The 23,265-nt window shown below is 43.0% G+C and overlaps 1 protein-coding gene across 3 annotated transcripts in view; it reads right to left on the bottom strand.

The window, feature by feature from the left end:
* Positions 1-22,444, bottom strand: part of col11a1a (collagen, type XI, alpha 1a) — a 73,005-nt gene extending 50,561 nt beyond the window's left edge. The window contains exons 1-8 of one of the 3 annotated variants that reach the window (XM_061093884.1): positions 22,330-22,444; positions 17,576-17,740; positions 17,108-17,321; positions 14,305-14,467; positions 5,944-6,069; positions 3,710-3,799; positions 2,305-2,400; positions 471-759 (exon numbers count right to left, since the gene is read on the bottom strand). In XM_061093884.1, the coding sequence (XP_060949867.1) occupies positions 471-759; positions 2,305-2,400; positions 3,710-3,799; positions 5,944-6,069; positions 14,305-14,467; positions 17,108-17,321; positions 17,576-17,740; positions 22,330-22,444 (1,258 nt within the window). Of the gene's footprint in view, positions 1-470; positions 760-2,304; positions 2,454-3,627; positions 3,800-5,943; positions 6,070-14,304; positions 14,468-17,107; positions 17,322-17,575; positions 17,741-22,329 lie in introns of all 3 variants that reach the window. The other 2 variants (XM_061093883.1, XM_061093882.1) reach the window with 2 other exon arrangements.
* Between the last annotated feature and the right edge of the window lie 821 nt (positions 22,445-23,265).

Below are 23,265 nucleotides of genomic sequence, written 5' to 3'. Positions count from 1 at the left end.
TGCATTCACTCTGCAGGCAGCTGCCTATGAGTTATAGGATAATTGTAGTGTATGCAAGGAGGGTTGTCATGTTGTCAAAATGGAGGTATGGACAAAGGGGGTGGGGCTTGTTGGATATGTTTGAGAGGGTTGCAGGTTGGGTAGACATACACTGATTAAAATAAAGAATGTGTGTGGGGATAATAAGTTGTAAGAAAGAAAGAAAATAATGAGTGCGTATCATTCCTGTGCTCCTCTGCCACAATGAAACTACCAAATAAAAAAATCTGTTACACCCAGATGCATGCACTGTCCCCATGACAACTGTCAGTCATTAAATCAGAAATCACACACACACTGCATTTACTGACACCACACGTATCCCATGACAAGCAACCCACTAGTAAGGCGTGCACTGGAGGACAGAGTGAGTCCCTGATGCGGGCCCTTCATGCACACACCCCTCGGTCAGCGGAGTGGGGGTGTGATACTTACGGTGCTCTCAGAAACGTCGGTTTCCGCGGCAACCCCGGGCCCCACCTCATCCTCGTAGGCCGCCGTGGGCTTGGGCGGGGCCAGGCCGTACTCATCATATGCCCCGTAATCATACAACCTGTTGTCAACATCGCCCAAGTCATACTCGTTTAGGACATATTCCTTAAAGTTGTATGCTTCCGCACCCGTGTCCAAGTTGTCCCCCGTCTCTGGGACAGCGGTGGGCTCGGCGGCATTGGGAGCAGCGTCGGTGACATACGCACCGACAACATCCTCCTCCGCAGCCTTTCAGGCGTTACCCAGGATAGGAAGGGGGGAGGAATGGTGAGCAACCAAGGAGAAAGGGATGTTAATGAAGCAGTTGAGGTGAACAGTGTACTTTAAGATGTTATTAAAGCAGACTGCTAATGAATTCAGCATATTAGGCAAAAAAACAAAGCAGCAACACTTTATTTATTCCAAGTATAAAGAGGAAAGTTGATGAACTGATAGTGATGCATGATTGTAACTTGAATTTTTAAATCCAGCAGCTTTTAAAAAAAATCTTTTTAGCCAAATTAAGTACTGAATTGTGTTACTTATATTATACTTATAGTTACTTTCAGCAACACTAGCTCAGTAAATACACAATGGAATAAATGAAGTGTTACTGTATGGCTGACTCTGATGATCAAAAGTTTGTGATTTCAACACGTGGACAGACGTGATGTTATTTCAGCTTTCTTTTCTACTGACACAGACAGTAAAGAAAGGCTGAAACACACGTCTGACACCAGCAGCATCTGCACAAAACATCACATCAATCACCAGGTTGTAGAGGCTGTGCAGATACACAGAGTGCATCATGATATATATTTATTTACATTGGTTTACAAATCCATTTTTCCCCTGTTACACTCTGTATTTGGCACAAGTGCTACAACCAAAATTTTGTCTTTCCCTAAAACTGGGATAACTCTGGATTTATCTTTAGAGAGCGACAGAATGGATGCAATTACACAGTTACAATTAGCAGGATTTCCACTTCCCATCTCACCGAATCATGTATTTAGAATTTCCTGTGTAATCACATCCAATTTGTCAGATGCAGTAGACAGTGTGTGTAGCTGGCTGTGATGAGATTTCATCCTCGTTGATCATAGTTCTTTCAGAGGTAATTAGCAGAACTACTGATCAAAACCAAACTCATGTGATGCACAACAGGGCATGTTTTATTTTTTAAATCCAGTATCATTTAATGTCAGTGACTTGGCTAAGAGACGCTCTGCCATGAACAGCGTCCTTTAGTGCTGGATGAGGCTGCAAGTCAACTCTCCTCTCTTTGTGTGGGTAATACAAGCAGTCAAGCTAGTGTGACTGGGACAATAATTCTGGGCAAAAGGCTCTGGTTCTTAAACACATGTTTGGCTCCAGGTAAATAAACGTACACTATGCATTGCAGAAACTGCTTGTTCATCTGTCTTTTCTATTACAATCCATCACTAATCTCTAAAGACTGATGTTAACTTGAAAACTAATAAAATCTGCAGCCTTAGCAAAAATTGAGTGTCAACATAATGCTACAAATGAACTCCACAGTGTCCATTGCATTATTTTCTAAGCATGCAAAAGCGTGTCTGCAGTGGAGCAAGTGGGTTGTAGCTTTAAAACTTAAATAAAAACTCCTCCTGTCCACACCAAAGTCAAGTCAAAAGACACATCCGTTCACTTGAGTGGCTGTGTCTTTGACATTTCATACCAGATGCTTCCTTGGTTAACTCTTCCTTGCTCACATTCCCCAAAAGAACCCACCGGTTTTTAAAAGAAGATGAGAATAAAGATGAAAATTACCTCGTGGGGTCCACTCGTGCCATAGGGGGACTGAGTCTGAGAACCATCTACAGTTCCGTAGTCAATGTCTGTATTGTAATCTTCTACATTGTTTAGCTGAGTCATGTTGAAAAAAGGAAAGAAGAATAAAGCGAGGGTTAACACAAAGGCTCAAATCAAGGTTATTTGACAGGGTTCCTCTCAAGCTGGCTACAGACTGAGCTACTTCTACACAAAGGAGGTTAGGGAGCTCTACGTTGGCCATCACAGATTTTCCCTTCAGCGTTCAGGGCGGGAAGATCTTGATGGGATTTGATCTTTTCTGAACGTGAATGTTTACCCTAAAATTGCCTCTGTGTCGTGCCGGCGCTGTGGCCTGGTAGCCAGGCATCTGTCGTTTCTTCTTAGCGGCAAACTTTTTAGTCGGTGATTTTTTGGCAGCCAAGAACTTTAAGGGCTTGGCCTTAGTTTTACTGAGGGACTTTCTGGTCCTCTTCTTTTTCATGGAGACACTACGTTTCGTTCTCTGGAAGAGGGTTCGGCGACAAAGAACACCAAGACAAACATGGAACATTCAAAAGTGGAAATGACGATTTTTAAAGGCACAGTCTGCGACTTTTGCACAGAATCTTTACCCTCCCAACTGCCAAAGAACCACATGCTCCGTTTACCGGCAGCAGCCCATGTACAGTAGTTGGTTTGCATGGTGTCCTTTCCCGTGGACACCATGTTAACCAACTACAAGGGCTGGAACTGGAGCACTGGTCATATTAACACTACCTTTAGATTACATGACAGTTGGGTGGAAAGGGTGTTGTACAACAGCCGAAGACTAAGCCTTTCATGTGACACACAGGAGACTTTTAGGGACATACTGTATATGCTAAACAATCTGGGACTGACACAAACACAAAACACAGAGGATTTGCCTTTCAGCAACACTTTAGAGCAGCAATGGAGCTTAGATTTGCCTTTGCAGAATGCCATGTAATATTGCTGATATTTTGTAATATATAGGAACAGTTTAAAGACATGCTGAAATGCAAAAACACACTCAAGGCAAATGGCATTCCCAGTGAGAGGAAGCAGCAGCCTCATAAAAACAGACACAAGAAGGACTGACACAACAAGCATGTTGACACGCACACACCAGAGTCTACTGTAGTTCTGCTGTGTCACTGTAAGGTCATCAGAGAAAGCATAATCAGCTCAAAACTTCAGCCTGATTCTTTGATTATTTTGCAGAAAAAATTAGAAAATCTGAAGGACTCTTATTCTCGTAAAGCAGATTACTCCCAGTAAATCTGTGTGCACATGAACATAACACTGAGACGCAGACAACACACACAAGACAAACTCGTGGGGTGGGATGGACAAAAAAGGGAAAACATCTTTCATTTTCTTTTCTTTTCCTTTTTTCATTTACCTGCGGTTCAGAATACTCATCGGTTGGAACACTGTCTGTGGCTCCCTCAGAGTAATCATAGAACTGAGAGTAATCTAAATCAGTAGTGTACTGGAGAGGTTCAGAGAGAGAGAGAGAGGAGAGAGAGGGTGGGATGAAGAGAGGTGTTGGTGTTAGCATTAGCATTAGCATCAAGGATGCAGAAGAAGTAGATGATACACATGTCATCCTTCAAGTAGTTTAAGTTTGAGTATAGCTTGAGCAATAAAGATAAAAAAACAGTATTATTGTTAGAGACTGAATAAACAGTGCAGTATTAATAATATTATATCCATAGCATCATAAAAAATGCTACACGCTACACAGTGTAATGTTATTATGTATTCAAATAAATAATTAATAAAACGTTAACTTATTATGGTTCATTGATGATGAAAAAACATCATCATTACCCTCATGTAATCCAAACCAAGTGTGATTAAATCAGATAATGGTCCTCATACGCAGAACAAACAAGTAAACACACGCTGAAACAGGCCTGGCCTACAAACATTTCAACAGATGGGAAGTTTAAAAGCTCATAAAACAACAGGGAAACCTTAAAGACAAAATCACCAGCTGCATTTCAGGGATATAGTAATGGAACTTTCTCACTGCAAGCATGTAAATTATACACATGTGAGTGTTTAAGATTAAAGGTTTCTGATCTAAACAAAGTGCGGCTTCCTCTTCCTCTTCCTTCTTCTTTTAGACTTGTAGTTCTCTACCAGTCCCTTGTCAAGGGGGCAAAAACTAAACCATTTCATATAATAGCAACATGAACTTTATCATTCTGAAATGCTGAGCATGATACCAAGCTTACCTGATTAAAAGTCACAGCTCATGGTATCAAGCAACATGTGTGCTACCAAATTATCAAATTAATTATAGTTGCTGTATCTAAATTAAATTGGCCCATGATGTAGGATAAGTCAACACAAAACTATTTTACAGCTGGTCAGTGTCCAAGAGTGTTTCAACGAGCCCATAATAACCATGTAAATGATTCATGGACAAATATATAAGAAGAAAGACTAACTTGAAGCACTAAGTCAGACATGTTGACATGTGTGATCAATTAAGATGTATGTGTTCTCTGCTGCTGCTTGCACAACAATAAGAACTGGGAGCAAACAGTTGGGGTTAATAGAATTGTATGTTGCCTCCTTAAGATGTTAATAGATAACTTAGGGACATAGGAAGAGATGAGAAGAACAGAATAAGTAACCCTCTCAGCTCCTTTCAATATAACCTTTTAAATTTAAATCTTGTGCTGTCATGTGTCGCGCTCATAACATAATCAAACTCCTGAGTGCTCACACTGCAATCAGTAAATCACTATGTCATCACGGTGAAACTTTGAAGTGTGAAGACACACTTAATCTCACAGGTCACAGCGGGTCACAGCTGCTGCTCTGCTCTCGCTGCACATCTGGCCACACCTCCAGTCCAGCACATCACTGCAGGGGTTTTACCTCCACCTTCCTACTTGATGGAAAACACCTGCTGTGACATCATTTGATTCAGGGTGTGGCCAGATGGGGACCATGTGTTGGAGTTTCAGTTATTGGTTTAGTGTGTTTTCACGCTTTAGATACACAGCATATGACAATGCTGAAATAGTGTGCTTTGTTACGTTGTTTACATGTATATTACACTGAATAAGGACGATACTGTAAAATTGGATCAAATTAATCAGTTGATATTTATAAACAGGACTCAGACAAGTCTGTTCTTACCATACCTGATATGTATTCTATTCTCCTGATATTGTATAGAATCTTTGAACTACTGTGGATTACTCTGTAGCTGTCAGTTTAAACATGTACAGTTACACTAGGATCATATAGATTTCCCAAAGTGTAAAGCCTGAAGTGTATTTGTGGAACAGACTGAGAGAAAAGCCTAAGACGACAAAGGCACAATGACGCTTTCTAAGAATACATCACGTATCCCCGGAGCAAACTTCCCAAGGTATTATTACTAACTTACATGCTAGAGCCATTTCTATGTAAATACATTGAACCACCTATAAGGGTTCCGTCCAAATTGAGACTAAACACACAGACTTAAATGAGCAAATAAAACCAAGTAAAAAGCCTCAACAGGCCCTGGATTTAAGTGAAGCTCTTCAATCCCTCCTCTGAGAGAATCGAAATCAATCAGGACCCTTCAACTGCTGCAATACCCCCTCCCACCCTCCCTGGTTGGCTGACCTCTTCCTCTGGCTCCTGGGCCTGTAGGGATTCGCCGTGGGGAGTGTCACAGTCCGGGCTGTAATGTTCACAGTAGTCGTACGCGGCCTTGGAATCAGCCACGATCAGAAGTTGCTGGATGTCTCCCTGCGGAAAACAGAGAAAAGAAACATGAGTTGGTTATCTGGCCTCTCCTACATGTAAACTCCCAAGCCACTTTAAAAGATCACACATCAGACATCCGCTTTGAAGATTTATTTACAGACAAGATACGGCGACGCAGACATACCGAATAGAGCGTCATGTCTCATCTTGCTCTCCCACTTACACACGCTGGGCAAAGTGGCATAAATGTACATCGTAAATTACAGATGCGATCTCTTTCGGCCCCATACACTTACAGAGTCTGGCAGAGTAAATTCCCCCCTCGTATTATTAAACGCCTCAACACTGAGTCCTTCACATTGTGCAGGGAGGAAACTGGGGAAATTATTATTATCAGCACAGAGGTTTAACTCCGGAAACAATGTGTTATCACCTAGCACAAAACAATTTCATTCTTACTATTAACAATTGGTGAGACCGTATTATTGGCTTATATTTCTTATTTCAGATATAAAGTATCATGTCAGTATACAGTATGGTTGACATGCATGAAGAAAGACGACCTGGAAATAAGTATTTGATCTTTTCTTTTCTTGTTTCCAGAAACTCAGTGGCAAAACTTGTTTAGTAAGAAAAGACGAATATAATAATTTTTTTCTTTACACTCAAACACTAAAAATATTGTTTCAAAGTCACTCAAGCGCTGAATCAAATTGATTGTGAGCAGCTTTCAATTTGAAGGCTTATCCCAGAAGCCCACATGGTTACCGATGGTGTCTGGTGCAATTAGTGTCAAAGGGGATTGTTCTAAAATTAAGCCATCTCTAAAAATGTAACATTGCATTATGGTCTGATCTGAAAACCATTAAAATAGCACTCCTCAGACATGGTTTAAGAACTCAAACCACATTATTCTCTCTGTGGTGGGGACAGGACACCACAGTGCTCGACACCATTGCAGCTCTGTCTCGCCTTGTTGTAAGCCCAACAGCCAAAGCACACAGCTTACTGCAGGACAGTGAAACATATGGGAGAAAGCATCTGGATTTTTCTTTCGCTCTATAATTGCTTGAACCGTGTTCCTTCAGGTTTTGCTGAGCCTTCCCATACATTGCAAAGAAACCTCAGGGGGCTTGTTTGAGGTGGGTGAACAGGCATGTCCTCGGTGAGGGTGTTTGGCAGGGAGCGCACCAAGATGCTTTACTAAGCCCAGAGGTAAAATCCTGTGTCAGCAGGGGCACCATACGTTAAAGAGCAGAAGAGAAGACTGGCAGTGAAACGAGAGTGAACAGAAGCAGGCCGCGACTTGTCAGGAGAATGTGGTGTGTGGTGTGTCAGTCCTCCCTGCTTAAAACAACCAGATCTATGGATCCTCAAAATGCAGCTCAGTATAAACATGCATGTGTTAATGCTTGTCCTATGAAAAAAGGAGCAGTGGTCCTTGAAACCTTCTCTGTGTAACCATCCATCAACATCTCTGTCCACATTGGCTGGGTGGACACTCTTGCTAAGAGACCTTGATTTTTCTGACTACACAAACACAATGCATTTGCATACAACCTTAAACTGGGATGGTTACAACCTGAATCGTCTATGCTTTTATCATGATTTCCGGCCTGTTCCTGCCAAGTATATGCTCTTGTCTCATTGTTATTCATAATTCCAGCCCACTGATTTGGGTTGCCAGTCAGTTCGTTTTTACACTGGAGGTATTGCACTGTCAGACGGCGAGAGTCCCAGTGTGACCAGCTCACTCCTTCTGTCTGAAAGCTTCTCAACAACTGAGGGTAATGACGGTTCATTATATAATAGTGGTCAAATAAATAAATTAGGTTTAAGCAGTGAAAGTGAGCTAAGCTAGCAAAGAAGTTCAGAACACGTATAAATTCCCCCAAAAACATTTGCATGCTACAAAGACGGGGGAAAATGCCATAAAAAAGCAAAAATTACCTGCAAAACGAAGAGGGGACAGTGTGTGTTTGTGTGCTTATGCACATGTGTGTGCGTGTGTGCTCGACAGAGAAAGAGAGAGATCAAACCTTGCCCTGACTCAAGTTGACATGTATTTCCTCATGTGTCACCCAAAGACCAACACTGAACGCTTGAACCCTGCCTAGAGTCAGCTTTAATTAGGCCACGTCGGAGAGCCACCCGTCTGCACACAAATAGGCTGCGGAGACATGGTGCTCAACTCCCAGATCACATCAGATCAGCACAAGCAGGAAACCTCTGGCTGTTTTGTAGGGGGACGTGAGCAACATGGCCGACGCGTCCAATAGTGAACGCACATGGAAAGACAGATGAGCTCCGATATCGACACGATAACGTATATAATATTTGCAGCATTAACATGACAAATGAATATGATCGCAATAAGCCGAGTGAGACACTGATGTCAGCTCAGTGAGGTGACACCAAGCAGCATCCAGCGACAGGCAGAGCTTTACAGAGAGCAGCTGGGATGGTGAAATATGTCTTGCGCTGTGAAACACCTGGGAAGAGTTATGCCGAGGCTCTGAACCTGTCTTCCTTTGTGGACAGCTGAGACAAAAGCCTCTGGCAACTCGGAGCAGAGCCAAAAAGACATGCCCCTCCTACCTACAGCACAGCATCGCACAGCACAGAAACAGGCCCATGAGGCTGTGTGTTAATGGCCGGGGTGTCAGAGGTCAACGAGAAGAGAGAGGCTGAAAGAGAGAAGCTGGGTCAAGATCAAAAGCTGAGACTTGTAGAAATCTATACCTGCTTTATCCACTGTGTTGTGATTCTTGGTTGTGTTCTCGACCAGTGGAGCTCTCAAAGTGTTTAAATGCATGACAATTATTAATGTACTGAAGATAATATTTATTGGTAATGTGGAAAAGAATCTAAAGTGAGACTATGCATTAGTACAATGTCCTATTGAATAATTTTTGAGGATTTTTAAAGTTCTCCATTTTTACCGGAGAGCTGGCTGGAGTGGTGTTTAAACATCACTGCTCTGTGATGCTGTGCAAACAGGGTCAGAGAAACCTTAGAAACATAAATATGGATGTAAAAGGAAGGGGTCAAAGGTTAAATCACATGTTTCCTACATGAAGACAGCATCCATGATTTGAATGTTTCGATTGCTCTCTTGTCTTACATGGTGTAATTACAGGGTGAGCGCACGGCAACACTGGCCGAATCAAAACGCAACTAGTCGTCCCCCTGGTTCCTTTGACGTACCTTGGCCTAGGGGAACATACCTTTTAGTCCTGCCACAGCTAACTGTAATTAGACAGCCCCACACAACAATTAGCCACTCCCCAATGTCTATACAGTAGAGTGGGCCTGAGCAGAGGGGAGCTAAGAAAAGGCAGAATGGGCTTGAACCCCCGACAGCTGGAGGACCGAGCCTCCTAAACATGACATTAAAGAAGCAATTCACAAGTTCAGCATTTTAGCAGTGCAGTAAGCCTCTGGTCTTTAACAAGAGCAAATTATAATGAAGGTAAACACAAATCTGACTACAATAAGTTTTGCTAGTGGAAGTGGTAAAATAACTCATCTGTCCACTTTAGATATTGCTCCATCTGTTATAGTTTTTCTATTTACTATTTTTTCTAGGCTAAACCAGACGCTAAGAAATACACAGCAATACCACAAATGGATGCACCTTCTGAAACAAGATGCACCTTCTGGCAAACCTAACACCATGTCACAGACACCACAGCACCATTTAGTCCTTCAGCTAAGCCTTACTGAGCCCTGATGAGTGTTTGCTACCCAGAAATAGAGGGGCCACGCAGGTATGTATGTGTGAGCGTGCTCGGTTCAGACAGGTAATGTCGACCAGGCATGAATAGACAGTCTTATGGCTTTGACAGGGCAGGGAGGCCTCAGGATGGGGAGGGGTGGAGAGGGAGGAGTAGGTGGTGGTGGTGGTGAGGAAGGGGGAGAATATGCAGGGAGGGGAGGGGGTGAGGAAATGAGGAAGGCCTGACGGGGCAATGAAAGACTCCCATTCATCCAAACCCAGATCCCTTAGCGACGGTGGTCGCCCTCCAACCTGGGGCAGGTACGGCATGAATAGACGTTTATGAAAAATGCAGGTCAACTAGCAAAAACAAATGTCAGACTTTGAATATCAGAGAAAATATAAGTCATGATTAAATTCCCACTTGAAATTCAAGAAACGTACCTTCCAAGGTAGAATATTGTTTGCATTCCTAAAATGTTCTAACAGGTAAATCACTGTACTGGAATCAAATACTAGAAAGTCTGCCAAGGTCCCATAACCTTTCAGCAAAACTAACATTTCGGACCCATTTATTTTCTCATTCTAACCACTGGCCTGAATGCACAAGGCCAAGGTATTTCCTTCCCCTGTATATACCAGCATGCATCGGTCCCTGTGGATCTCAGAGGAGAGCAGGGGACAGAGAACAGACAGGAGAGCTGTTCCAAAAGCCACACAGTGAAGACCCTGTTAAGCAGACTTATTGCTCCTATTTTCGGCACGTCCACTGGCCAAACTCTGACTGGACATACTGTTTCATATGAACGCTGGTTCCTAACCAGAGATATGAAAACTAATCTGTTTATAAAACTTTGCAGCTAAGGCACAATAGTCCACAGATCCTCACTCGTTTTTTGTAGAGCATTACAACACAGTAATCTCATTTAGAGATTTCAGCAACAGCCAGATACCTGAAATGTTATTAAAAATTTGTAGATTAAACAAAATCAGTCAGTTTACTACTGAGTGAAACAATATGTCCTGTATGATGGCAAAACAAAAACAAATGAGTGCTTTCTCCAAAATATAATTTATATTTCTTTCATTTTGTCGTCTGACTTAAAATGATAATACCAAAGGTTGTATACAACACTTCATCAGCAAATACCTGGACGTTAAAAACCAAATGACAGCATAGCCTGAGGTGAGACAGAGCATCTAATGCCAAAAAAAGAGGATACAAAAGACATGTGCACGAACATGCAGGATGCTCTGTCCCTGTGGCGATGACAAGGGATGCCAAAAACTATTTATACGTACATATATCTCTTTTGAACAATAGCAGCCATTCATCATTATAATGACCAGCCGTTCCTACTGCCCATAAACAATCCAGCACTCTCTCCAAAGCAAACGCAGCCCCCATACAGCCTTCCAGTGACCTTTACCACCCACCACACACCAAGACTGTCAGGTCAATTCAGCCATTGTGAGTCATTATTTACATTTGCCTGATCCTACGGCGGCATCCATCTCTGGAAGAACTGTGCCTCACGGCGTAATGGTCAGATTAATGACTTAAGGATCAACACCAAAACCAAAACGCCAAAATGCAAAAAAGTTGCCAGAAAGATTTGTATTAGTATTATTTTTTATCAATTTGCTCTAAGATATGCAGTTAGAAAGTGTCTGGGACTTTCCCAGCACAACACAAACTACTAATAACAGAAACAACAAGGATTCAACCACTGTTCAACCAAATCACAACAGCACCAGCTCTTTCCAAAGGCAACACTTAGGTGTTCACCACTTATTAAGAGCTAATAGGTCATTTAGTTTAGTTGAATCTCTCTGCTAGAGACACGGTAAAAGGATTTGGGGAGGGATCTACCTGCAGTTCTGATACCTGGTGGATGGAGTAATGATCATCTCTGCCAACTGGTTGGGCGCAGTGTTTCCAGTATATAATGCCAGTATATAATGTGGCTATTGCAGTTACGTAAGACTCAGTTTTATTAACTCTTGATAGTGGGTGTACCTAGAACTTAGTGCTTTGGACACAACACAAAGCTTTTATGCTAATGTACCACACTAGCTATCAATGCAATGCTAAAGAGAGGAACACAGAAAATAAAATCCACAATCAGATGTAAACACACCATGTTCAACAGCTGCCTCTGCTTCCTCTTTCACATCAATGTGATTTGTTTTAACAGGATTTGAATGGCTGGTAAAGATGGTGTGTCACTTCTGTCATTATCTTACAGCTCAGACTGTGACACCTTACATCTGATCTATTCTAAAAGTAAGTTTCTCGAAGTGTCTTTCTCATCCTGAGCCAAGTATCATATACTTCCATTAGTAGATGGAACCATAACCATTTTTACAATTAAGGTTTTATCCGTTTAAGTTAATAAAAAGGACAACTACATCATACCTGCTATTGCACCTAATACTTGTACTGGTGGACAGGAACAACTGACAGCTCTGTAGTCAAAAGCAGGGATTTCAAAAGCTGTCTGAGTATGGAACACTTCTCTCTGTCAGTGAAATACAACATGGCTGCCGAAACAAGTTAGAAACCCATACATTGGTTGGCCACTTCAACCACTTCACTTGCACATCATCAGATTAACAGTCTATCCAAAAGAAGCCAGCAATATCTTAGTTAACCTCACGATGTAAACCTCCAACAATTAGCTGTTGGCCAGGATAGAGGGCTCCTTTGCCTCTAAGTGTCTCTAATTACAGGGTAAAGAGAAGCTTCAACAAAGGATCTGAGAAGCTTTGCAAAGCCCTAAATGTGCTTTGTAGAAAATATCAATGAGGCAATGATAACATACAAAAGATGGCAAAGATGTTCAAATGCTGACGTGACTTAGGTCCGAATCACAAAGTTATAGCAATCAGGTAAGCAGATAAAGATGACTTTAAAAAACATCCCATGTAACCATTACATCACCATCTGTTCACTGTCAGAGTCTGCAGGGACTTTATGGGTAGAAGCTGCACCTCAGCTGATGATTTGTGGAGGTGAGAATTGATCTTTTCAAACTCATCCAGATCACGTTTCCATAGGCCTTCGTCTCCAAGACACACAGCCACAACACAACATCATAACATTCATGCCATGAGTCTGTGATAAGCTCTGAAGTCACTCTTCATTTTTCTGGCCGTACTTAAACTAAGCTCCAAGCAGTAGTACATGCTTTTAATCTATGTTGATTTTAAAAAGCTACGCAAGCAGCAACACTGTGCTATGTGTCCTTTTGATCTCCACATAATCTGAACTGCTCACAGGTGGAAGTTAACAAGAGCAACACATTGACCAAGTTACAAGGAAAGCTGAATATGTCTGTGCAGGGTCTTTCTGCTCTGTAATATCTATGATATATGTGTCATATCTAGAAGATGCATATAAAATCAAAATACGTGAGGAGCTCCAGATCCTCCCTGGTTTCTATCATCTCCACATTCCTTTTAGGCAGCATCAAAAGGAAACAGTACTGCCTCCATGGGACTTCAACTGAAACCCCCCTCGAATCAAAGTGTTTGAAGCAATATTTGGCAAAGGGGGAAATCTGGACACAATAAATGCTATTATTTTGAATGAGGAGATGTACACAAAGAGAAAAGCTACATAACACACGAAGACTTAAATTCAGAACAGACGAAAACACTGCTTGCTGGGAAAGCCTTTGTAGAGCCTACATCATTTCTTTCATGTGGCAAAGAGCAGACCAGCAATAAGCACCTCAGCTGATGATTTGTGGAGGTGAGAATTGATCTTTTCAAACTCATCCAGATCACGTTTCCATAGGCCTTCGTCTCCAAGACACACAGCCACAACACAACATCACAACATTCATGCCATGAGTCTGTGATAAGCTCTGAAGTCACTCTTCATTTTTCTGGCCGTACTTAAACTAAGCTCCAAGCAGTAGTACATGCTTTTAATCTATGTTGATTTTAAAAAGCTACGCAAGCAGCAACACTGTGCTTTGTGTCCTTTTGATCTCCACATAATCTGAACTGCTCACAGGTGGAAGTTAACAAGAGCAACACATTGACCAAGTTACAAGGAAAGCTGAATATGTCTGTGCAGGGTCTTTCTGCTCTGTAATATCTATGATATATGTGTCATATCTAGAAGATGCATATAAAATCAAAAGACGTGAGGAGCTCCAGATCCTCCCTGGTTTCTATCATCTCCACATTCCTTTTAGGCAGCATCAAAAGGAAACAGTACTGCCTCCATGGGACTTCAACTGAAACCCCCCTCAAATCAAAGTGTTTGAAGCAATATTTGGCAAAGGGGGAAATCTGGACACAATAAATGCTATTATTTTGAATGAGGAGATGTACACAAAGAGAAAAGCTACATAACACACGAAGACTTAAATTCAGAACAGACGAAAACACTGCTTGCTGGGAAAGCCTTTGTAGAGCCTACATCATTTCTTTCATGTGGCAAAGAGCAGACCAGCAATAAGGTCAAGTACGCAGCTCATTCTTCCTCTTGCAGAAAAATCATTCTAAAAGGATATGACCTCACAATCCACAGCAGACGACTTTACCTGGAAAACCTCCTCGTCCAGGATCCTGGAGCCGAACACGGTGATGCCGTTGGTGTCGATGGAAGCATGGTCACTCCTGAGGAGAGGCTTGACGATCTTCTTCTTGCAGTCGACGATGATGGTGACCGTCTGCTTCTCCACGCTGATGGCCACGCGGTGCCACCTGGTCAAAGACACAGTGAGGAGAGGTGAGCAATAAAAAAAGAGGCCACTGGGTCGTTCAGGGCATCACAGGAAGAACTTTACTAGAACGGAGCGCAGAGCTGAAAGAGTTAATCCTGTTTCAAATTGTTTTCAGGAATTCAAATGAAATCGCACACTTACATCAAAGTACCGCAGCTGCTTTCACTAAATAATCCTGAAAGGCTAGATACTGTGGCGCACGTGAGGCACCGCAACGGCACATTGCAAGTGTGTGATAATGATGTCATCTCAACAGCAAGTTAATAACATGTTGTTTGAGCGTTCGATTATCATGGCACTTTATCAGCACTTCTAATGGGATTATAATCATGTTAATGATTAAAAATCACCTCAATGAGAAAGCCACTGTGCAATGATGGCGTTTATTACAGGACGAAACGCTAAGAGAAGCACGAGCAGCAGAGTTATGAATGACACATTTGAATCAACAACACCCATGGACGCAAAGGGATAATCGAGGTCACACGTGAGTCTGACACCTCCTTCGCCTCTGGACCATTTGCCACTGCACTTAAGGAAGGACTATTGCATACCAGGCAGCAGTGGACCACATTCTTGCCCCCACACTTTGGCCCTGTTTAACACGGGATTACACTCATTAAACTCCAAACTTAATCCTCCTTCTGGGTTACTCGGCATGACAGACGTGGTGAACATTGTGGAAAGTGTGTGTCAGGATCCAGGAAGGCCTGCCTTGCCAGAGCAGGAGACACACAGTCAAAACATTGTTCTGAGGTGGAAGATGAGACCTGGCACCACTGTAGCCCAAGATGGCTGCATGGGATGCGAGTATCACAGATCTGATACTTCTTTTACTTCTCTATGGTGCTATATGTTGTTATCAGAAGAGGGAATGCCCGAACACAGCTAGATCATAAAGAGACATTCCAGGGCAGGCAGTGAAGCTTAGAGGAAAACAAGCATGCACAACTCTATGGGCTTAGCGATACAACAGGAAGGATTACTTGTCACTCATACTGTAAGGCAGAAAAGCAAATGCTGACTTCAATAGGTTTGAAGAATATCTCCAACTTTTGAAGCGCATTAGGATCCGAAGAAGTCGAGTAACATTGTGTTTGAAAAGGAAAATGTCAGAGAGGTGTTTCCAGAAAACATATTTCAAGAGTTTTTAAGCCCAACTGTATACAGTGTAGGAGTTAACGAGAAGCCCTCCCAGTCCCTCTAAAGAGAGGGATTATGCTCTTTTTCACCTCATCAATGTCATCTTTGTGCCTCTTTTTTCAAGCTTGGCCTTTGCTTCTTAGTAACAATACATCCACAGGGACTGCACACTGTACGAAGCCTGAACTGAAGATTTAGACAAGGCCTGGAGCTGGAACTGATCCAGACCGAGAGGTGATACAAAATCCTCTCTGCCTCTTCAAGAGCATGTCACGAAAAATACACAAAACAGTCAACAAAACTACAGAAAGCTGTCTGTAGACACGTTCTCTTTGTCATAACCTGTATATAAAGGATTTATTGACATGAGCTTTCTTCTGACATGAGCTTTCTTCCATCATATTAATCATGTGCACACTAGATCTAATCTAAGAGCATTTGAGGACACAAAAATATTGTGAAAGGTAAAAAAATTAACTATTCTACTATACTAGTATTTCAGCATGTTCATTTAGTGAGAAAACAGTCATTAATATTACACCATTAAATACTAATTCACATGTTGTATTTTACCATTCGTGTATTTATTCCCCTCTGCCCCAGCACACGGGCTCATGTCAGCTAAGCTGAAGCTCTGAGCGAGAATTCAGGGATTTCTGAATTTTGGAGCAGATAATCAGGTTAATGCTAAAAGGTTAGCAGTGCTGTTTCTGGTTGGGTGAGGTAATCCAAGGGGGTAAAAAAGGAAGTTTAGTCCCGCCCCCATTTCCTCCTCCTTCCTTTCCCCCCCGTTTCTAAAATAACAGAGGCAGTGAGTTCATGGATGAGGTCAGGTTGCCCATAGCAGTCCCTGCTGTGCCCCAATAATCCAGTGTCTCCCTGTCTCTGACCTGTCTCTGTGCCCGCGGACCCCTGATGAGATGGATAATCCGGTGATGAGCACCTGTGGTGCAACGATGGGAAGATCTAGGTTGTTTTCTTGCTTTTATCAATGCATTGTTTGAATGTTTCAGTTGATTTAGTTAGTTAACTAAGCAAATTAGTTTGCCAAAATCCTGAAATCCACCTCTCAGAACAAATTCAATGAGAATACAGAACAACCCATGCTGGTTTTCCTTTGACAACCAATACACAGATCAATTGCATCCAAAAATATATGATAAATAATGGGACCACAGGCAGTTTTCGGACCATCTGTCTATGCAGGGTGACTTTCTATCATGTCATTCAGTGCTGCAGACTGACCGGGCCTGGATGGTCTGGTCAAGTTTTAAATCCAGGGAGATTAAATTTGGTGCGCTCATTTCTGCACCATTTACCATTTCAAACACTCTCATTCACCAACAAGGATTTTACTTCCCTTCCTGCATGCTACAACACCCTTTCCCTCTGAATCAGCTTCAGCTGTGAGCTTGAAGCTGCGTGGGCGTGTTATGAGTGTGTGAGTACACGAGTGCACATCTGAGATCTGACGTACTTTCCGTCCGCGAGGTTGAGACTGCGGAACAGGGGGTAGTCCTCCGGAGCTGGTTTACCAGTCTGATCCTCATACAGGAAGACAGGTGAGCGTCCAACCTCCACTCCCAGCTGCTGCACTCCCTGCCTGTTGTAGATGGACAGCAGGAAAGACTGGAGGCCGGACTTGGGGCGCACTGTGGTCAGGATGGAGAAGTCCTCGGGAAAGACACTTCCTGCTAAAACAGGAAGATGAAGAGCGGAAAAGATACGTGAATGAGATGGAGTTATTGCGACCTAGGACACTCCGAACACGGCTAACTAGTTAAAACTGTACTGTTATGTCATGTTTGGTTAAAAGACATTCTTGTTCATTGCTGGACCAAATCAATGATTGGAAATTAAGCTAAAACTTTTGCATGTTTTCACTTTGAAACACAATAAAACCACATGATAGTGACCAAGGAAAAGGCAAAGAGGTTTCTCTTACCGGGGAACAACTGCGTGGTGGGGGCACTGATCTGGATCTGCTTGTCAACTCTGTAAGCTGAGTCCGGCTGTGATGCTCTTCGGTTTGTGCAAAATCCTGATATTTTCGTCACTCCTTCGGGGTAATTTTGAAAATCTAATACTTTTAGGACATCCACTGGTTCTGCTGTTCAGGGAGCAAAAATAGAACATCAGTTAGGTCATGGTACTGACTTTCGTGGGTGTGCTTGGTTCATCAAAGGGATCAGCACATGGATGACAACAGTAAATCCTATTTCATACTGTTCCATAATATTAAATACATTTATGAATCCTAATCGACAACCACTGCATGATTGATACAAATATCATGGAAAGGCATTAATATGGAGGCGCCATTCTCAACCAACAGTAAATTATTACCGTGATTTCATTGTCACATGTTTGTCATATTTCAGGCCTATTGTAGGAGTCAGGTGAAATGAATCTGCTGTTATTCAAATTCAAGTCTTTCCCAAATAGTGTATTTCTTTAGCTTGGAGCAAATATAAATATATTCACAAATTACGCCTCATATTCATTGTGTTTAACTTTACAATTTGTTCTTGTACCCGCTAAAAGTCTAGATTAAATCAGGGAATGTTGCCTTGCCATGGCTCTACAGGTTCATCTTACAGGAAACATCTCCATCAAGGGCCAATCAAAGAGTATAATGAATAAACTGGGGTCTAGTTCTATAACACCTGAATAGGTTTACCTCACCAGAGGCTCTCTGGGTTTCCCAATCTCTTCAGTCTGATACACTTGACATAAAGGAGACCCAAGGGAAAAGATTAGAATGATGCCTCTCAAAACACTCTCTCAGTGTCATACATTAGCCTGGTGAACATGATCAGGCCATTCCTTTGGACAGAGCATACAGACCCACATCTGACTGAACACAATGGCAGACTGTTAAATCTCACTAATCTGTTTTAGTAAGGTAAGTGGACATGCCAATGTGCCTGAAAGCATCAATGCCCCTTTTCTGATGGCCCCAAAGCCACTGTTTTTAGGTTAGCATGTGGAGGTCCAATAACAATGAAAGTTTCTTTAAATTCTTTATTAAAAGGGGACCTTAAAAAACATTGATCTCCAAACACTCTTGTCAAAATTCTAGCTGTGGCAAGGAAATGCAAATTAAGACTTGTTTCATTCTTTTCAGAGAAGCAGTTGGTTTAGGGAAAAGTCCCTGTTTTAACTTGAATGTGTTCCCAAATATAAGGTTGCTGCAAGCACTGCTCGTGCAAATGCAAGATCAAAACATTACTCAAGTTGATTATACTGTTGTTTGGGCACAATATTCAGACCTATGCACTTCATAATTAAGACACAGAGAGCATAGTAAACTCTTGTATGCAGATCACCAACATAAATGACCATGGAGCTCAGCTAGAATAACTGAGCATCCTCACACACTGTCAACCCACCACAATCCAACTCTCTCCCATTTCAGAGGAGCACAAAGGAGACAAAGACAAGTAATTTTATATAAGACACTAACCCAGTGTTGCTTTATAGGAATGACTAAAGTCAACTTGGCCTTTTTTTTAAGCTTGTGAGGATGAATCGGCTACTTACTTTGGAGAGTGAACTGAGAACCTCATTGTGAGGTCCTGCGGAGCTGCTTTCAGTTCAAACTCCAGGACTCATAGGTTCCAGATGTGGCCAATTGGCCAGACTATGACCCTCACACCAGGGCGCTGAGAAAACGTCAATACTGGCCCATCCATTAAGGTGACCAAATGAGTGTGCACAGGTTTTAAAAGAGTGCAACTGATGAGCTGGTGTGAGTTTGCCCTCGGGGCTAAGCAAACAGACCCCATACAGTGGATACCAGCAGAACTGACTGTGGCACGGAAGACGGACCTTCCAAAGTCTGGAACAGACACAAAATTTGAACTAAGTCTTAAATCAGTGGTGACCGCCTCTAATGCTCAGTTATTGGATCTTTGTGCAGAAGCATAAAGAAAGGAGGAGCAGTACTATACATTACCATACTACATAGATGGAATAATCTGATAGCATCTCCGTCATGTTCACAGGTGTAACCAGTGTGCTCCAAGAGATTACGTAACACCATTCTTAGGACAGAGGCCAAAAACAGTCTTAGGATTCTTTAGCATCCTAAGACTGTTGTGCAAGACATCAGCATAGTGATATTAAAACCCTCTCCTGCAGTGTCATCTTCAACCTTTACATCTTTACACAAAGGTGAAATTGGCTGGTAAACGGAGGAGGACCTTTTCACCTGCAGCTCCCTGAGACTCCAAAAATACCTTCAGCCACAAAGTCTCTCTCTATACATGTGTATATAAATATATACAGCCACCCACCCCCTGTCTCCCTCTCTCCTTCTTATAACTTCCACCATGCTGGCGGCTAAAACAAGACGGCTTTATACTACTGTCATTCCAAGGAAACTTCACCAAGACCCATGTTTTTCAAAGCATTTTTTTTCCTCTACTCTTCCCCTCCCCTTGTATTTACTCTCATTAACTCCCTTGACTCTATCCCTCCATATGAATACGGGTATGTTGCCACACAGCGATTCATGCTTTTTTCAAAATCCCAAAAAAGGTCATGTTATCACAAACTCAAAAGTCCTTTGTGTTCTCCCAATTTAAGAATTTGCGCGTGATTTCCCAGTTATTGTTTCATTGTCACACAAGTCGTGGCTCTGTGTTGCGGAACCAAATGATCCAAAGACGACTATAAATATGTGACAGCTTCAGCAGGACAAACCTCCAGCAAGGAGCTGATTAGCTGACGTTCCTGGTTGAGCAGATTGGGGAGAGGACTCTGAAAACGCTAGCTTTGTCTGCTGGAATGCACATCTGAGCCTGCGCCCGGGGGGGGGGGGGGGCTGAGAAAACGTGTCTGTACACTGCAAGATGGAGAGGGCACCCTGCAGGAACAGCTTTCGACTGCCATAAAGAGCTCAGGAGAAACTGACTGAGTCCCTGGAAAACACAGCCTGCAGCACAATACTTTCAAAAATAGAGGGCAGGACATGATGAGTTTGTAAAAATGAGATTTTCAATCTGAAGTATTTCAGTCCAGTATGTCCTGAGCAGGTTGTAATCCTTACTCCTTAAAAGTGACATAAATGGATTTGTGCTGTATAAACAACAGCAACAAATTAACTTTATATAACATCACTAATTATTTGGTTAAAAGGTTGAGACATCTAACCACCACTGTGCTCATGAAACCCTTTTAAAACACAGCATTTAATGAAAAATACAAGACTGAATTTCCATCCTGCAAAAATCATAAATGATAAAAGTCATTCACGACCTAAAACTGTTTCCTACACCTTTTCTTATACCTGTGTGTATAACGATAAATCCCATGCAGATTTGTATATAGGATAAAATGTAAGGCCTGTGTAATCCTGAACCCTGTGACGGGTAGCCATTATGGCTGCAGGCTAGGCCCATGCACTGGGCCTGCTCTTTGAAGGCTCTGAAATCATAGGGAAGTGCGACAAGGACCATCATCAAATAACTGCTCAGTACTTAGGAGAGGAAGCATTCCCACCGCTCACACAGCAGTGCACTCCGCTCCTGCAGTTCACCAAACAAGTGCAAAAGTTGAGGGTGAGGGCTGTGGGCACCCGGTGGGCTGGGGGTGGGGAGGGGAGGGGGGGTGAGGGGGGTCAGCCTTTGGGCTTCAGTGTGGACCAGGGCACTGTGGAGATAGGGTGAACCTGCCTGACCACTCAGCCCCCTGTTGACACGCACTGGGCTCTGCACTATATGCACTGACAGTTAAAAGATCCAGTGAAGAGGTCTTTGCAAAAAATGAACTTTACATCTTCTTATTTAATATCAAAGTAAAGCTGCACACTGACAGAACATCCTTATGTCTGCAAAAGCGTCGATGTACCTCATAATCTCCAATTAACCCCCCCATCTATGGTCAATGGACCCTGACTGCAATAATTTCTGAAGAGACAGCTGCTTTGTGAGAGCGCTGACAACCGGGGTCAGCGTAAAAGTTTAAGTCTCAGCACGACTCAGTGTCCCTTCCACCATCTCCCTGCACGTTAACGTGGGAAACCCCATGGTTTCCAGCTCAACCCAGGCAAAGCCCAGGGTCCGACAGAACGTCCGGTGTCATCTCGCTGAGGAAATCCACCCTGCTAACCGTGTCCACATCCACCCAGTGGACCCCACTTCACACAAAGAGCTTCTTCTCAGCCCACAAGGGATTCTTAAACAACGCAGGGGATCACTGCTGGGTTCTACTCCTGATCTCTGCGGAGCACATACCAGCGGTTTAGGACCCATTTAATTTGGCGAAGTGTTTCATCTTCGACCCTCTCCATTCATGCGTAAAAGTAGCCCGCGGTAAATTGTTACAGTGTTTTGGGCCAGAAATAAAATATCTGCACCTCAAATAATTACCCCTGAGAGTGTGCACTGACTAAGTTGCCTCTCGTACAGGGTTTGAGAGACCACTTCACTACAGTAGAGTGTGAGCTTGGTACAGTATTACTGCAGCCAAACTTTGTATCTGGTGCGCAAACGCACAAATACGCAGCGCAGACTTAAAATTGGCTGAGGAAGAACCGTGTAAATTTGACTGTAAATAAAGTATGACGCCGCTGTGTCCAGGTATACGAGTTAATCCCTCAATCTCCATCATCTGTTCCCGAGTTTACAGCCGCTGCGTTTCCCCTTTGGAGCAGATAAAGTTCATTAGACAAGTTTTGGCCCCTAATATTCTTACCTGCTGTGACAATAGCAGCCTGTAGAACCAGGGTTAAAGTGATGAATGCGGTTACAGTGGAATCCATATGCCACCTTTTCGTTTTCCACCTTGTGGACCACCTTTGCATCTCCATGATCGGGCGCCAACAAGGGAATAAAACTTTTCGGCGGACTTCAGGTGAATCACAGTGACGTCCCTTCCACAATCCCAAACGACGATGGAAACTGTCCTACAAAATAGCCATATGTGTTTCAGCCTCTTCTCTCAGCCACGAGGCCCCCGATCCACCTTCCCAGCGCCCAGCCTTAACAGTGAAGGTAGTCGGGCTTTAACCGGAACGCGCAGAGTGCAGTCGGTACACTTGGTGCGTCCGCGGACAGGAGGGCTGGGCAAGCTCCGCAAACCAGAGCCACGATTACAGAGGAATGACAAGGGAACCAGCCCCCGATTAGCAAATCACGGGGCTGGAAAGTCTCCTTCGGGTCCACCCATTTCGCTCTGTAATGCGCCCCCAGGTCTCTCCCGGGTGCGTCTGAGGGAAGGGGGGGGGGGGGGGCAGGGACACAGTTGGAGACGACCTGGGGACATTGAAATGGCAGAAACTCGCATGCAAGGTGTTTCTGTAACACTGATAGCATCAGTCCACTGCTCTCGCACTAGATTAGTGCTACTTGCAGTATAAATGCTTAAATGGGACAGAGAAATGGGAATTTAGATTTTTCAGAAACAGCTGAACAGATTTCATATGCAGATGCTTCCATTCAGGACATTCAGGGATGACTGAGTGACTCACATCGTGCTGTGAACTTCACTTTCACCATATCTAAACCTATAGTTGAACACTTATGGAAGATTGTGGCCATCATCACCATCATCATGATCTTTTTAAATGAATGATTTGCATCCCTCTGGTATTAGACTCTGTGCTGGTGCAGTGAAGCTGTTCTGGGCAGT

This window comes from Limanda limanda, chromosome 20 (genome assembly GCF_963576545.1).
Source record: "Limanda limanda chromosome 20, fLimLim1.1, whole genome shotgun sequence".
NCBI lineage: Eukaryota > Metazoa > Chordata > Actinopteri > Pleuronectiformes > Pleuronectidae > Limanda > Limanda limanda.
The sequence above is the reverse complement of the archived record's forward strand: the minus strand, read 5'-3'. Positions and strand labels throughout refer to the sequence as shown.